The sequence below is a fragment of the Pteronotus mesoamericanus genome, unplaced genomic scaffold (genome assembly GCF_021234165.1).
Source record: "Pteronotus mesoamericanus isolate MK-2021 breed Mesoamerican mustached bat unplaced genomic scaffold, CSHL_Meso_final scaffold_36, whole genome shotgun sequence".
Lineage (NCBI taxonomy): Eukaryota > Metazoa > Chordata > Mammalia > Chiroptera > Mormoopidae > Pteronotus > Pteronotus mesoamericanus.
In genome coordinates, this window is record NW_026555313.1 from 12024586 (window position 1) to 12042757 (window position 18172).

General features: G+C 34.8%; 1 protein-coding gene across 2 annotated transcripts in view; it reads right to left on the minus strand.

Moving 5' to 3' along the window:
* Positions 1-18172, minus strand: part of ALKBH8 (alkB homolog 8, tRNA methyltransferase) — a 60468-nt gene that overhangs the window by 7897 nt on the left and 34399 nt on the right. For both annotated transcript variants that reach the window (XM_054592238.1, XM_054592240.1), the window contains exons 9-10: positions 5941-6092; positions 3375-3631 (exon numbers count right to left, since the gene is read on the minus strand). In XM_054592238.1, coding sequence (XP_054448213.1) covers positions 3375-3631; positions 5941-6092 — 409 coding nt within the window. The remainder of the gene's footprint in view (positions 1-3374; positions 3632-5940; positions 6093-18172) is intronic.

Consider the following 18172-nt stretch of genomic DNA (forward strand, 5'->3'; position numbering starts at 1 on the left):
AGAAACAGAGAAAGTAACACCCATGTGCAAGAGAAATGTCAATCAGTTGCTTTTCGCATGCCCCCCGCCAGGGACCTGGCCCACCACCCAGGCAGGTGCCCTGACTGGGAGTTGAACCAGCAACCTTTTCGTTTGCAGGAGAAAGCCCAACCCACTGAGCAACACCAGGAAGGGTGGTACTCCTTATTCAACAAACAATTAATAGGTTTCTATTATGTGCCAAGTAAGTGGACAACAAAACAAAACAAAAATTATCCCTGTCATGCCTGAGGGTACAGTCTGGTGTTCCGTGTCACCACAGCTAGCCTTTGAGTCTGTCATGGCAGAGCACCATAGCCTATGGTCTCTGGAGTTGGAGATGAGATTCTAGTATTTACCCTGATACCATTTACCCTTGGTCATGTCAAGCCTGAGCATCAGTTTTCCTATTTGTAAAATAGAGAGAGTAGTATCAATGGCATGGACTATGTACGTGAGAAAACACAGCACAGCATTAGCACACAGCAGGTGTCTGACATTTTTAGTTTCCTTTCTGTTCTTTCTTTTACTGGTGTAGTCAGCAATTTAAAAAAAATACAACACACAAAATATCAGAAATGTACAGAAGAGACCTATATAAACATATCTCCAATTCTTATAATTATAAATAGACTCCTGGCATCATTATATTTTTAATCCCAACTATTTACAGGAACCAAGAAAGCCCATACCACATATTAAGAAACTGCCTAAGAAACACACTGGACTGAGTGTGTTTCAGATTTACTACACAGAGCAGTCACTTTAGAGAACAAGGTGAGCCATGTGCATCTCATCTATTATTGTTACTATTATAAAGGCAGTAAGTCTCTTGAAAGTATAAAATCTTTGCTTATACAATTTAATTCTGAAAATAAAGCCAAAGTTACTTGATAGAAATGAAAAGTAACTGAAAAAGTCTCAAAAAGAAATGGTCCTTAAAATGTAAAAATTTTGAATTAAAGAGAAGAGAAGCTCAGGCATGGTTGAGATCTGGTAAGAACAAATTCACCACATGCACTTGTAACAGAAATGAAAAGCAGTTCATAAAACTATTTCCATGAGAGCCTAAGCTGGTATTTTAAAAATGCATTTTGCTAAGGAAATATTTATATATGTATATATATTATATAAAATGTGATTTTAGTAATTTTTTAGATTCTGAGACTAGCCTACATTTGAATACCTGGGATGAATGCCACAGATCACATCCCCTCATGAATGTCAAAATGCACATGTTCATGTTCAAAGGTGGCTGCTCAAAATACACTCGAGTATCACGGCTCCATCCAAGTTGGAGTCGCAGCAGCTTAAAAAAGCAGGCTTCTCTTTGTTTTCATAAATAACTCAATTTCTGGTAAACTAAAAAGCAGAACTACAATGAGACATGTAATTTTCATTCATTCACTGAAACACTTCCCGAGCCTTCCCTAAGGATCAGACAATGCAATAGGCTCCAGAAATAATAGAAAGGAATATATACAGACTGCCACTGTTACAATCTGTTACAATGAACACAGACAATAGAGGGTGACTGTACTTATGATTTTCCAATCCTTCTAAATACAGGGTCTGGCAGAAGTAACATAATTGAGTGTGGTTGGTAAGATACATGAATGTCTTGCACAAGATGGACAGTAATTTGAACATTTCACCTAAAATGTCATATGATGTGCTTGAGTGTGATATTGTTATGTTACAGAATTATATGCTTATGATATTGTAATAAATGATTTTTATGTAATAAAAAAGGGGTGTTATTTGTGCCTGGCCTGTATATTCCTTCTTGAATAAGCTTCCTTCAGATTTTGGTTCAGTTATCTGTTTATTAAGTAATCATTTTCTCAATAGTAACAGGAAAATTTTATCATTATGACTGAGTCAGTGAGGTTGACTTCAACTTACTTTCACTGTCACAAATGATACCTAGATAACTAGATAAAGCCACAAGTTAGCATCAAGAAAGTATAAAAGCAGGACTTACTGGGAAACACTTTTGTACAGTACCTTAAAACACCAGAAGATAGTACCTTGTTTTGAACTGTGCTCAGAGTTGTGATTTTAAGTGACACATCAAAACTTAACTCACTAGCCCTGGCCAGTGTGGCTAAATTGGTGGGAGCATCATCCCGTACACCAAAAGGTTGGGTGTCTGATTCCCGGTCAGGGCACATACCTAGGTTGCAGGTTTGATCTACACTGGGGCACATGTGAGAGGCAACCAGTTGATGTTGCTCTCTCTTTCCCTTCATTTCTCTCTAAAATCAATAAATATATTTTTTTAAATTAAAAAAAAAATTAACTGACCAGGCCTTATTGTTTATAAACTAAAATTTAATTGTAAGGATAACAATATACAAATACTAATGTCTGATCTTGATTAAAAGTTATTCTTTTATCTGAATGCACAAACTATACCTTTCCTCAATTGCAGTAGTAAATTTCTTTCTTCATGTAGGTGCACAATATCTAGGATAAGGTAAGAATAAAGTATCAGCAATCTGACATAGCCCATAAATGAAACTGCTCTCATTCTCCTTACCTACTCCTATTTTCTAGCCCTTCCTGCCCTAATTTTCAGAAAGGGAAGCTCCAGTACTCACAGAGCAGTGCTGACATGAGTATTTACATCAATGCACTAGTGCAGGGAGAACTTCCTACTTTGTAGCACAGCATAAAAAAAAAAAGTGGTCCATAGAAAAAGAAATTAAGCAACTGAAAACAGAAACTTTGGTGTCAGACAAGAAGTGGGTTCATATCTGGCATCTAACACTGTAATCATGATCCATTTTTTTAATCTGCTTGAGCCTTAATTTCTTCAAAAATAAGACACCAACTCATAATAACCTTTTTTTTGTGTCCTACCATGAGTAAAGGGACACTAGGCTTGGAGTTAGAAGGCATGTGTTCAAGTTCAACTTATGTTCCCTAATTATATAACATTAGGAAAATAATATAACCTGTGTAAGCCTCAATTTCTTCACTACGAAAAAAAAAAGGATAAACATATTTACTTTATCTTTACCATATCCAGGAGGGCCTTAGCAAAGAAAATGGTTTCTGTAAAAATCCTTTCTGATGTGTTTGTAAGGAGTTTTTATAAATATAAGATATTTTACTGATGAAATAATCATCTTAGGAAGCAAAGTCTAAAGCAAGAAAAAAATACAATGGCATGCCCATAAATTTCTATGGGAGTAAAAAAGGATGGGAATGTTCATTAATTTTCGATTTGTTGGTTATAATTTTTCTGCAACCTAAAAAGAAAAAACATCATTATATCATGAGGAAGAAGGTAATAATATCCTTACAAATAAAGTGTTGTAGAAAGATAGCCAGAAGCAACAATTACTTGCCATATATAACTCCTTATTTATGCCGAGATATTTTCCATTTCCACATCCAATATCAGCCACTAACGAACCATTTGGCAAGGCTTTCAAAAACTCCACAATGTGTGGCCAAGGAGTATGTCTCGTGCTGCTGAAGTGTCCAGCGATCTCTTCATAAACTCGATGGACATATTCTTGCTCCAACTGTGAGGCTTCTTTATCACTCTCTGGAAATGACGGAGGAGGCTCCTTCTTCTGGCTGTCACAGACCAAAGGGTAACCTAATGAAAAAATAGGCAACATAAACCTTTTATTTTTATCTAAATGATTCATAAGGTCTCATGCTTTCTTAAAAGGAAAAGAAAATCAATTCAAATTTGGTGACTAGGAATAAGAAGCCTATAATTTATCAGTGAAAAAATAGCTATTACCTAACAAGTCCAATTATTATATGTGTGATGGATCTAATGGAAAAAGAAGGGGGAAAACCCATTTGCAACAAAACATGACTGCAATTCTTCATGCTTTATAATGAAGATGCCTATTTCATCTTGGCATTTGGGGTCCTCTTATTCAGGAAAGCATCTTGATGGTCCAGGCATAAGCAGAAGAAATTTAGCTACATTAACAAGATTTAGGGTTTTACTCGTGGTGAGTGCAGGAGATAAGAGTTCTGGAAGCTCTAGGGGCCTCAGAAGAACAAAACCTAGAAGAAAAATGTCATCTTGTAATAATCACAAGTATTTAATAAATACTACTTGAAGCAGTTTATATGAATCATCTCAATTCTCACACTAACACTATGAGATAGATACTAATATTACATCCATTTTACAGATGAAAAGCTGAAGCATAGAAATAATAATCCCAAAATGACAAAAACTTTAAATCATAGAGCCAGGATTTAAACCCAGGCAGTGGAGACTCCACAACCCGCATTCTCAATGACAACACTGAGTTGCCTGCTTCAATAGAATGAGCAACTCCTAAGAACACCACTAAGTAGAGGATGTGACAAAGGAAATTTAGGATACAATGTCTCAAATTAATTTTGAAGTTATTCCCTGTTCTCTGCAACGATGTCTAATACTTATTATAAATCCTTGCCTGTTCTCTGCTATGCTATAATTTTCCTTTGTCTTCAGCCAAAATTTGTGACAGACAACATCTTTTTATGGGTAGTACCCTAGCAAGTAAAAGGAATAGTGTTCCCAGAGAAACCACAGACAAGACCAAGACAACAATTAGAAATAGAATTAGGCTATGGCATTGATGGCTTCAGAAATTTTCCCTAAATAAAACTAGAGTATGCCAAATCTTGAGAAAGTCTTGAATGGGGTCTGGGAGTATCTAGTCCCTACTAATGTGTGAATGAACCTCTAAACATTTTAGAAACATTTAAGAAAAAAGTAGCCCCAGAAAGCTTGGACTCTAAAACATACATGTAAAAACAGATAGGTTACACTACGTTGGTTAAATCAGAATTACAATTATACTACAATATACATTAGTTATCCTAAACTGGTATTAGTAAAATTTTGTTCTTTGGAAATTATCCAAACTTGGAAAATCCAAGTTATCTAAAGGAGTAGCAACTCTTATCACTTAAAAATCCATACATTTTGACCAAAAGTATCCAAAAGATGGCCCTGAACTTAAAAAAAAAAAAGTAAACTGACTATATGATCAGAGCTTCTTATCGGACCCTTCCATTTAATGAATGCCCATAACGAAGAAACATTTCCATAAGCAAACTAGCTTGTCTCTCCAACTAGACTTCAAGTTCCTTGAGATCAAGGGCCATAATAGAGATTTCAAGTTTTCTAACAGGATGACATCTTGCAGATATAATGAGGGTTTTTAATTTTAAATGTTTTTAAGATTATGACTAAATCCAAAAGCAAATGATAGATATCTCCATAATTAAAATCCCTAGGATATAAAAAAGATCTTACATCACTGTCATTAAAAATATTATTTATAAAATGACAGGTTTTTATTTGAGTCTAAGAATTATAGGTTATGACATACTTGTGTAGACATCTCAAAATAACATCCTCTTGACAAATTTCTGAGTACTTCCTGTATTCCCTCATAGGTTTCCAAATTGACATAAACCACTGTTTGTCCCCTATGAGTTATCTGCTTACTATAGAACAATTTGTCATCTCTAACTTCCCTTTGGGTTTATAAAAAAGTAACTTAAAAATTTGACAAGCTGTTTCCAAGAAAACTTTGTGATTTTTTTTTATCTGACACAAAGGCAATTAACAAAAAACAATAATTAAGGAGTTCTGTAATGTCATAATTGCAGCACTCTTAACTAACTTCAACAAAAAAAATATTAGGTATCCAACCATGCTCATGTACCATTTGTAGAGAACAAACCGGAATAAGATGCAGTCCCTTCCCTCAAATAATATAAACTCTAATGCAGTTAAGAAAAGTATATGTAAATACATTACTAGGCAAATGTGAGAAATGCCATTAGAGAAGTTAGAACAAAGCTCTCCATGGTTCTCTTAGGACTTTAAAGATTTTCATACTAGATTTATCCCATTTTACAATAAAGTTAAAATTATATACTTACTACATGTACAAGGTGTCTGTCTCACTGTCCTAAATGTGAATGATGTCCGTATTCCCCTCTTGTGTAAAGTTAAGTCTTCAGCATCACCGGTGATAATGCCACTTTTGTGATTCCTGGATGCTTGAACAGTATCAAATTTTCTGGGTGTTATTCTAAAAACAACAGTCAAAATAATCTATTTACAACTGCATTCCTAAAAATATTTCAGGTCCTTTAAAAACATTAAGTAAACAGAGCTCTAGAAGAATGTATGCAAATATCTATTGGATTCCCTGAATTGTTAAGCACAGCAGAAAAAAACAAAGAAATAGAAGTCTCTTATCTTTTAAGAAGTTTTCTTCAGGATAATCAAAAGAATGTACAGCTAATGAATTATTCAAGAGGGAAAATGAAATAACAAATGTTTAATTAATACCAATTCTGAGGAGGGGGAAAAACACATGAAACAATGGGGCAAAGAGGAAACACATAGATGGCAAATTTAAATAGAATATCAGTAATCATGTTAAATGTACAAGGACTAAAAGTCCAATTAAAGAGCAAAGATTTTCACACTAGACTGAAAAAAATAAAATCCAAGTATGTGCAGATTACAAAAGACACATCTTAAATATGAGGACAGAGAATAGTTGAAAATAAAAAGATAGAAAGAAAAGATATATAAAAAGAACACAAATATTTTGTATATACCAAGCATGATCAAAAGAAAAGTGGCATAGCTCAATGAAAGTAGACTTTAAGGCAATAAGTATTATTAGAGATAAAAAAGGGCATTTCATAATGATAACAGGGTTAATCCAACATAAAGATTTAAAAGCCCTCTAATATTTGTATACCCCTAACTAATAACACCGACTCAAAATAAGGAAAAAAGTGAAAAAAATCTAACAGAAATAGACAAATATATAACTATCATTGGAGTTTCAAATACAGCTTTCCTAATACATGAAATCAAGTGTCAAAGATATCTACACCAGAAAACAACAGATAATGAAATAAAAGAGTGCATGATTAACTTTTAAATTTTTTTAAAAAACAAAGATTAAAACATAAAAAGAGAGAAGTACAAACCATTACAGACTGTCAAGAAAGTTTAAAAGAAGTCGTTGAAGGAAGAGCAAATTTTCAAATGGAAGAAAAGAATGATTTGGTAAGGAACTATGGCCCTTTTAAAAAGTTACAATTAGGATTTCATCAAGATGGTGAAAGAGTAAGTGGAAGTCACACTGACCTCCTCCCAGGACCAATCTGGAATTACAACTAAATTGTGGAGAAATCACCTGGAACAAACAACTGAACAGTAGCAACAGAGGAGCCTTATAACCTTGGAGACAGAAAAATCAGCTTTAGCGCAATCTAACTGGTAAGGAGTGTGGCAGAGACAGAGACTCAAGAAGGCAGGCAGGGTGCCCACAGGCGGCAGCACCAGAAGGATATTCAAAGGGCCAGTTGGATCTCCCTGAGAAGAGTAGGGTCCAAACCAAAAGCAAGGATATCCAGCATACAGCACCAGAGGCCAAAAAGTACACAGAAAACAGCGAGCTGTGAAAAATGGCAGGTTGTTCTCTGCCAGAGACAGGCAGCTGGGGATGGAAAAAGCCGTTTAAAAGGCCAACGCATAAATTTTTATTTGCAGCCACTTACCCTGGTCTCCGTCAAAGGCGGGGGCAGAGTGAGCTAGAGACATGTGAGGAGAGACAAGGGAAGAAGGCTTTGGGGAGAGAACTGAGAGAGTAGCCAATGGCATCCCGGTGCTGACTCATCCCCCATACAGCAGCAGCCATCTTGCTCAGGCAGAGACCACTACCCTGAGAAGCAGCAGCCTCAGAGGACCCAATAATCCCGCCCCCAGGAGGGGCTCTGCCCCTGCCCTTTGGTGTCTCTAAGCCAGCCTGCTGAGTGCAGAGTGACTATACTAACAGCTGAAAGAGACAGCACCACAAACAGTAGATTCTTGGAAGTTTTGAACAGACTACCTAAGGTCAGACAGGGACAACATCTGACATCATCAGAGGCAGATCCAGAAAGTAAATACAGCAGTCTCCTACCATAGAAGTTCACACCACAAAGTCAGGAAATCAAGACAGATCAATTTAAGAAGCAGAAGCAAAAAAGAAGAGTCTCACAAATAATGGGAAGACAAAGAAATACTCCTCATTCCAAGGGAAAGGAGGAATCCCCACAAAGAGAACTAAATGAAATAGAGGCAAGTAAACTATCACATATTCAGTTGAAAACAATGGTTATAAGGAAGCTCACTGAGCTCTGTGAGCTCAGAGAGAATTACAATAAACTACAGGGAAACTAGGAGGAACTTACTGCAAATTATATCAGCATGAAAAAGGACATAGAAACTATCGATAAGAGACAAGAGGAAATGAAGAAAACAATTTCTGAATTGAAGAACACAGTAGAAGGAATCTAAAGCAGGCTAGATGAAACTGAGGACTGAATCAGATAGCTGGAGGACAAGGTAGACAAAAGCTCCCAGAAAGACCAAGAAAATGAAAAAAGACTCAAAAAGAATGAAGAGGCATTTAGGGAAATGCAGGACAACCTGAATCGTAATAATATCCATATAACAGAGATACCAGAAGAAGAGGAGGAAGGGATAGAGAACCTGTGTGAAAAAGTAATGATGGAAAACTTCCCTAATTCACAGGAAGCACAGAGGGTCCCATTCAAGAGGAACCCAATGAGGCCCACTCCAAGACACATCATCATTAAAATGGCAAATACCAAAAACAAACAGAGAATACTAAGGGCAGCAAGGGAGAAAGAGATAATAACATATAAGGGAGCCCCAATACAGCTAGCCGCTGACTTCTCAACAGAAACACTGCAAGCCAGAAGGGAGTGGCAAGAAATATTCCAAGTAATGAAAAGCAAAGGCCTGCAACCAAGACTGCTCTACCCAGCGAGGCTCTCAATTAAAATGGAAGGCGAAATAAGGAGTTTCCCAGACAAAAGATGGCTAAAAGAATACACCTCCACCAAACCAGCACTGAAAAATATGCTAAAGGGACTGCTTTAAGATAAAGAGAAAGAGTCTATGAATACCCAGTTCCTTTCACAGTTGCCAATACTTGATACTACCAATGTTTTAATACATATTAATCTGATTGTGACAATGATGTGTTACTTTCATTGTTCTTTTGTTATTTGTTGAAACTAACCCTGTTTTTGTATATTTCTTACCTATTTCTATTATTTTTAAAAAGCTTTAAGTGACTTTTTGGTATTCTTTATCCATTACTGATTAAAGGTTTGTAGAATTTTTTTCTGTAAAAAAACCCCAAAAAACTATTAACCCTTTTTTATTTTTATTTATTTTTTTATTGTTCAAATACGTTTGTCTCCATTTTCCTGCCACCACTTTCCCTCCCCCACTACCCCCTCCACTTCAATCCTTCCCACTTTGGCTTTGTCCAGGGGTCCTTTATACATGTTCCTTGACTTGACCCTTCCCTTCCCTTTCCCTACCACCTCTCCCTCTTAATTCTGTTGTTTTCTTTTTTCTTTCAATGTTATTGGTTATATTTTCACTGCTTGTTTGTTTTATTGATTAAGTTTCACTTATAGGTGAGATCATATGGTATTTTTCTTTCGCCCCCTGGCTTATTTCACTCAGCATAATGCTCTCCAGTTTCATCCATGCTGTTGCGAAGGGTAGTAGCTCTTTCTTTCTTTCTGCTGCATAGTATTCCATTGTGTAAATGTACCATTGTTTTTTGATCCACTCATTTACTGATGGGCACTTAGGTTGTTTCTAGCACTTGGCTATAGTAGACTGTGCTGCTATGAACATTGGGGTGAATACATTCCTTTGACTTGGTGTTTTGGGATTCCTAGGGTATAATCCCGGCAGTGGAATCGCTGGGATTCCATTTTTAGCTTTTTGAGGAAATTCCGAACTGTTTTCCACAGTGTCTGCACCAGTCTGCATTCCCACCAACAGTGTACTAGTGTTCCCTTTTCTCCACGGCCTCACCAACACCTGTTGTTTGTTGATCTGTTTATGATGGCCATTCAGATCAGTGTGAAGTGGTATCTCATTGTGGTTTTAATTTGCATTTCCCTGATGACTAGTGATGCTGAACATCCTTTCCTATGTCTCTGGGCCCTGTGCATGTCTTCCTTGGAGAAGTGTCTGTTCAGGTCTTTTGCCCATTTCTTAATTGGATTGTTTGTTTCTTAGAGTGGAGTTGTGTGAGTTCTTTATATATTTTGGAGATCAACCTCTATCTGATGTATCATTGGCAAATACATAAGTGAATTTGGCAAAACAGCAGGATACAAAGTCAATATTCAGAAATCGAAGGCATTTTTGTACACCATCAATGAAATATCAGAAGCAGAAATCAGGAAAAAAATCCCATTTGCTAGAGCAATAACAAAAATAAAGCACCTAGGAATAAATTTAACCAAGAAGATAAAAGACCTGTACACAGAAAAGTATACAACACTGAAGAAAGAAATTAGGGAAGACACAAATAAATGGAAGCATATACCATGTTCATGAATTGGAAGAATTAACATCATAAAAATATCCGTACTACCCAAAGTAATTTATAGATTCAACGTAATCCCTATTAAAATACCAGTGACGTATTTCACAGATATAGCACAGACATTTCACAAATTTATACGGAACCATAAACAACCCCAAATAGCCGCAGCAAATTTGAGAAAGAAAAATAAAGCAGGAGGGATCACGATATTGTACATAACACTATATTACAAGGCCACTGTAATCAAAACAGTCCGTTACTGGCACAAGAACAGACACATAGATCAGTGGAACAGAATAGAAAGCCGAGAAATAAACCCATGTCTCTATGGTCAATTAATATTTGACAGAGGGGGGAAAAAGCATAAATTGGAGTAAAAATAGCCTCTTAAACAAATGGTGTTGGGAGAGCTAGACAGCTACATGCAAAAAATTGAAATTCGACCACCAACTGACACCATACACAAAAATAAACCCAAGATGGATAAAAGACAAACATAAGTCACAACTCCATAAAAGTCCTAGAGGAGAGCATAGGCAGGAAACTCTCAGATATTCCACATAGTCACATTTTCACTGATATGTCCCCTACAGCAAGGGACATAAAGGAAAAAATAAACAAGTGGGACCTCATCAAAATAAGAAGCTTCTGCATAGCTAAAGAAAACATCAGCAAAATGAAAAGGGAACCAACCGTATGGGAAAATACATTAACCCTTTTTTAGATGTGTGGCAAATACTTTCCCATCCTATTATTTTTCCTTTAACTTTTTTTTGTATATATATTACACAATAGTCTTACATATTTAATTATAGTTATACTGTCAATATTTTACTTTACAATTTCTGGGTTTGAATATTTTACTTCAGGGTAAGAAAAATATTAGTTTGTATTTACTCCTAAAACTCTTTAGATTCTACATATTGATTTTTAACTCACCTGAATATTTCTTGTATAATGTGTGAAATAGAGCTCTGTATTTGTTTTATTTCAAGTAATAGTGGTACATGCACCTTATTTGTTGACTAAGTCTTATTTTACCTGTTGATTTGAAATGTCAATTTAATCACATATTACATTGTTAGATATATACATTTGTTTCTAGAATGCTCATTATATTTCATTGATCTACTAGATTATTTCTGTGCTGGTGTCATGTTGGTTTAATTGCTGAGACTTTATAATGGTTTTAAATTTTTTAATACTTTGTAAATGACTGACATTTAAAAAAATAAAATCAATTTGCATTTAAGAAAGAAAAAAAGAGAGAAAGGAAGGAAGTAAGGAAGGAAGGCAGAAGAGAGGGAGGGAGGGAGGAAGGGAAAAGAAAAGAAAAGAAAAGAAAAGAAAAGAAAAGAAAAGAAAAGAAAAGAAAAGACAAAAAAAAAGAAAAAGATGGAACTCCTGCCTTTTGCGACAACATGGATGGAACTGGAGAATATTATGCTAAGTGAAATAAGCCAGTTGGTGAAAAACAAATACCATATGATCTCACCTATAAGTGGAATCTATTCAACAAAATAAACTAACCAACAAAATAAACCACCGCCATGGAAACATGGAGCAGATGGAAAGTGACCAGAGGGGATGGGGAAAGAGGACAATGGTGGAAAGAAGGGGAAGGGACTAGACAAAGAACATCTATGAATGACCCATGGACATGGACAACAGAGTGGGAATTGACTGTGGGAGTGGGGGGTGGGGGTGGGATTGGTAGAACGGGGCAAAGGGGGGAAAATTGATACAACTGTAATAGAATGAAGATGACTTAAAATTAAAAAAATAAAAAACTTATCAAAAAGTTAAAATTACAGTGAGTGAAATGCATAGATCTTAAGTGTACAGTTCAATGGCTTTTGACAAATGCATTCAACCATGTCACCACCACCTCAATCAAGAGCATTTCCATCACCCAAGAAAATTCCTATGCACCCTTCCAGTCAGTTTTTCCCTACCTCAAAGCAACCACTATTCTGAGATCATTTAGTATAGCCTGTTCTTGAATTTTATATACACTTAGCAGTATTTTGGGTCTGGCTTTATTCCATTCAACATAATAATTTTGGAATTCATCCATGTTTCTGTGTGTATAAGTAACCTACTGCCTTTTCATCACTGTGTAATATTTCAGTGTAGGAGAACATACCACAATTTTTTTTTACCCCAAATCTCCTGTTGATAAAATATTTTGGTATCTTCAGTTATTAATTTTAGCCATTTAAAAAAGTGTGACAAGTGATATGAAATTCTGGTTTTAATTTGCACTTCTCTGATGACTAATGATGTTGTATATCTTTTCATTAGCTTATTAGTCATTCATAGACCCTTTTTCTGTGTGTAGAGTCTGTTCAAATCTTATGTCCAATCTTTGTTAGGTATTTGTATTGTGGGTATTCTATCCTGACGTATAGCTTGCCTTTTCATTTTCTTTATGGTATCTTTTAATGAGTGAAGTTTTCATTTTGATGCAGTTATTTTGTCTTTTCTTTTACAGTAAGTATGTTTTGATATCTAAAAAAAAACTGCCTACCCCAAGGTTACTAAAATATCCTCTTGTATTTTATTCTAGATGTCTTATAGTTTTTGCTTTTACATTTATATTTATGAGGACCTCATATTAATTTTTGTGAACGATGTGAGGTACATCAAGCTTCATTTTATTTCCATATGAATATCGAATTGCTTTAGCACCATCTGTTAAAAATGTTCTTACCATACTGAATTGCACTGGTATCTTTGTCAAAAACCAACTCATTATATGCATAGATATAATTTGTCCAACCGGTCTATTTTTCTATACTTTTTGATTATGTAGCTTTATAATAAGTCTTAAAAATTAAGTAGAATAAATCCTCCAACATTGTTCTTCTGTTTCAAGATTATTTTGATTATTCTAGATCCTTCACATTTTCTAATAAATTTCAGAATCTCCTTATTAATTTCTACCCTCCAAAAAAAAACTTTTAAGATTCTGATTGGAATTACACTAAATCATTAGATTAATTTGTGGTCAAATGATATCTTAGCAACAATCAGTTTCCTATCCATGATCATGGCATCTCTATCTGTTTGTTTTGGTTTTCTTTAATTTCTGTCAGTGATATTTCATGATTTTCAGTGTATATGTATTATATATCTTTTATTAAGTTTATTCCTAGGATTTAAATCTGAGGCCAGGTATTCTGTTTTATTTACCCTACAGAAGTGGATTTCATATTCACAGAAAATGTGCTAAGCCTGAAAGATCTCAGTAAATTAGAAAAAGGTATAATTTTATATTTAAGTCATTGATACCTCTGTATTAAGAGACAAATAAGCTTTTCTAACATCTAGAAGAAAATTCAACCATATAATTAAAATAAATTTGATCCTATAATAAAATAATGTAGTGCATTTCAATTCTCAATTTTCATTTTGTCAGTGTTACACTGTTTCACTCAATCTGTGGTTATAATCAGAATTCTCAAAAGGCAACAAAAGCAAAAATAAACAAGTGGGTCTACATCACACTAAAAAGCTTCTGCATAACCAAGAAAACTATCAACAAAATGAAAAGTCAACCTATGGAATGGGTGTAAGTATGTGTAAGTTACATACCTAATAAGGAGTTAACATCCAAAAGACATAAAGAATTCATAGAACTCAATGGCAAAAAAAAAAGTCACGCCAACCTGATTAAAAAATGGGCAGAGGATCTGAATAGACGTCCCAAAGAAGACACGCACATGGTTAACAGGTACATGAAAAGGTGCTCAACATCACTAATCATCAGAGAATTTTAATTCAAAGCCACAATGAGTATATCACCTTATATCTGTTAGAATGGCTCTTATCAAAAAGACAAGAAATGACAAGTATTGGCAAGGAGGTGAGGAAAAAAAAAAACCTTGTGCACAATCAGTGGGAAAGTAAATTGGTGTAGCCTCTATGAAAAATAGTAGAAAGATCCTCAAAAGTTTAAAAACAGAATTACCATATGATCCAGCAATTCCACTTTTGAGGATCTGTCCAAAGAAAATGAAAACACTAACTCAAAAAGATACACGTATCCCCCTATTCATTGCAGCATTATCCATAATAGCCAAGATATGGAGAAAACATAAGTGTCCATTGATAGATAAATGAATAAAGAAAATGTGATACACACACACACAAAATATGGAATATTTTTCAGCCATAAAAAAAGAAGGAAATCCTGCCATTTTTGACAACATGGATGGATCTTGAGAGCATTATGCTAAGTGAAATAAGTCAGACAGATAAAAACAAAGACCATTGATCTCACTTATATGTGGAAAGTAAAAAATATATAGATACATAGACAGACAGACAGACAAAGATACAGAGAACAGACTGGTGATTTGGAGTGGGCAGGGTATAGAGTGGGGGAAAAGTTGTAAAATGAATGAGAGCAGTCACAAAGTACAAACTTCCATTTATAAAATAAATAAGTCCTAGAGATGTAATGCACGGTGTGGTGACTATAAATAAAACTGTATTGTATATTAGAATGTTAAGAGAATAAATCTTAAAAGTTATCATCGTAAGGGAAAAAATTTGTAGCTGTATGTTAACTAGACTTACTGTGATGATCATTTCACAATATATAAATATAGAGAATCATCATGTTGTGCATCTGAAACTAATACAATGTTATATGTGTGTGCATGTGTGAGAATTAAATCTCAATTTAAGTTTTAAGAAAAAGAATTAGAATTCCCAGTTGACAGCGTTTTAAAATCATAATTAATTCATCGTACTGAAAAGAAGTACTTTATAGGTCTTGATGTTATTCTATTTTATTTTATTTTATTTTTATTAAATATTTTATTGTTCCATTACAGTTGTCCCAATTTTTCTCCTGTTGCTCTCCTCCACCCAGCCTAAACTCTGCTCCCACAATCAATCCCCTCCCTGTTGTTATTTTCAAAAGATTTAATTTCATTTTCTGAAAATTAAGTTTTGAAAATTGACCTTGTATGCTACAACCGTGCAGTATTCACTTATTAGTTCTAGCACTTGTTCTGTAGATTTCTTAGGATTTTCTATATCTACAATCAATAGTTTTACCTCCTTTCAAATCAGTATGATTTTTATTCTTTTTCTTGACTTATATTGGCAAAGACATCCAATATAATATTAAACAGAAGTGGTGAGAGCAGACATCCCCACCCAGTTCAATATCTTAGGAAAAAGCATTCAATATTACACCATGAAGTATGATGTTAGCTGTGGGCTTTTCACAGATGCCGTTAATCAGATTGAAGAAGTTTACCTATTGTCCTAGTCTGCCAAGTTTTTATTATGAATGGATGCTGAGTTCAGTCAAAAAACACTTTCTTTATCAATCAAGATTATTATATATATTTCCCCTTTGTTCATTTAAGGTGGTATGTTACATTGTTTGGTTAAATCAATCTTGCAATCTTGGGATGACCTCCACTTGGTCTTGATATATTTTCAATGTATCACGGGACTGGATTTTCTAACATTTTGTTAAAGAATTTTTGCATCTCTGTGGCTCAGTTGGTTGGAGCATCACCCCATATGCCAAAACGTTGCGGGCTCAATTCCTGATCAGGGCACATTCCTGGGGTGCATGCCTTGGTAGGGGCATGTATGGGAAGCAACCAGTTGATGTTTCTCTCTCTCGTTTTCTCTCTCTAAAATCAATAAACATGTCTTTTTTTAAAGGAAAGAATTTTGCACCTCTGAGAGAAACTGGTCTATAATTTCTTTTGTTGTCATGTCCTTGACACATTTTGGTGTCAGGGTAATGCCGACCTCACAAAACAAGTTGGGAGAATGGCTGTTTTAAGAGACTTGCGCTAGAGAAAATTTTTTAGAAGTAAAAGCAAGCAATTGATGCCTAAATATATATGACTGTTACTCTGATCGCTTAAAATAATTAAAACTATGGTATTGAACAAAGTTAAGATATTTCAAAAAACAAGTCTCTTGAACCTCTTATTAGCAAACAAATTTCTTTCTTGGGGACTAAGTAGTTCTCTATTATGGTTCTCTGAAGTTAATTACTTCACTTGTCTAGAGTTAAATCATATACAAAGGTCGAGCTGGACATTACTACTTTTGGCACCAATCTCAGATTTTTAGGAATAGTAATCCATGTTAAGAATAATGAATTCTTTAAACATCTCTGAACATCTTTTTACCCCTGCACTCAAATTATAATCCCATTGGGAAAATATTAAATAAAAAGATGAAAATATTTTTATAGACTAAATAGTTCAAAACAATAAAAATGACATTGCAAGATAGTAAAAAACAATACAGTCAGGCCAATGTAGTCCAAAAAAGCTTTATAAATTATAAAGGAATTAAAAGTTGAGCTGTAAAGTATCTTTAAAAAAGTAAATGGAAAGGAAAAGGAAATTTAAAGCATTAAGAGTTGGCTAAAGTGTGAAGGCTAGAAGGCACAGTATAAATTCAGAGGAAAGGGAGCAAAGAAGTTTATCTATAACATCATGGCTAAGAGCACAGATCCTGAAAACAGACTTCCTGTCCTCTGATCTTAATGGTTTTGTGACTTTGTACATGTAACCTTTTTATGCTCCCATTCCCTTTAAAAATGGGGACAAAACCATGGAAGACACTTCCCACTCTGTGTGAGCTAAATGAGTTAATATATGTAAAGCTTTTAGAACAATGCCTGGCACAAAGAAAATTCTCCAAAAATAATTTAAAAGGAGAGTTCACATTAACTCATGAAATAATGCCTCCCAAGGCCAGTCACATAACATAAAGAAGCGAAGCAGATGGATTTGTTTAGAAATATATTTATTGTTTGCCATTAAACACATAGGGATAGTCTTCATTTCAAAAAGGCAGTTTTCTTTCACTTTTCTGAAAAATACACATTCCAGTCATTCCAGGTTTTCTTTTCCTACTTTTAATACTAACATAAGCTCAAGAAATATTTAATTTTCATTTAACTCTGTTATAAGATAAAAACAATTGTGCAATAACAGTGATAAGTGACAGGTGATACTGAGCCTTATTTCAGGGAGTAGAAAGTGGTCAGAAGCATAGAGAGCTTGAAAGTATAGGCCTCATCAAAGGACAACCACTGACAGACAGTCTTGGCCACTGTTGCCAAATGATACCAGTACTGTCAGACCTTCAATTTTCAAAAGAAGCAGAAAAGTCAGATTTTTATGTAAAAAACTCCTGATTTTTATATGTAGGAAATTTTTAAAAATACTACCATGCACAACTGCCCCAGCCAAATAGTTGGACTGCTGATTTAGGGCATGGTGGCTAGAATTCACTAAACTAAAACCAGACCAAATTAAAAGTGTTTGGAATTAATGTTATAGGGCCATGTTAATCAACCTTCTTCTATTTAACAGTGCTTTCTAATGCTTTTTATAGCACAGAGATCAAAAATTCTTACCAAAGTTTATTTCCTATAGTATATAGTATATACATATAGGTGGGGCAAAAGTAGATTTACAGTTGTTCATGTGGAAAATGCAATAATTAATAATATAATAAACTCTATATGATACTGTACTCACAACTATAAACCTACTTCTGCCCTACCCTGTATTTTTAAGTATATCAAATGTGCTTTTTCAATCTATTCTCCCTTCCACACAGAGATTCTGGTGAACAATTCAATAGTTGATACAGTCTCTCTGTTCTTGTCTCTGTCTGTGCCCCCACCCTCCCTACAAACCCCCTCCTTCTTGCTTTCTTCC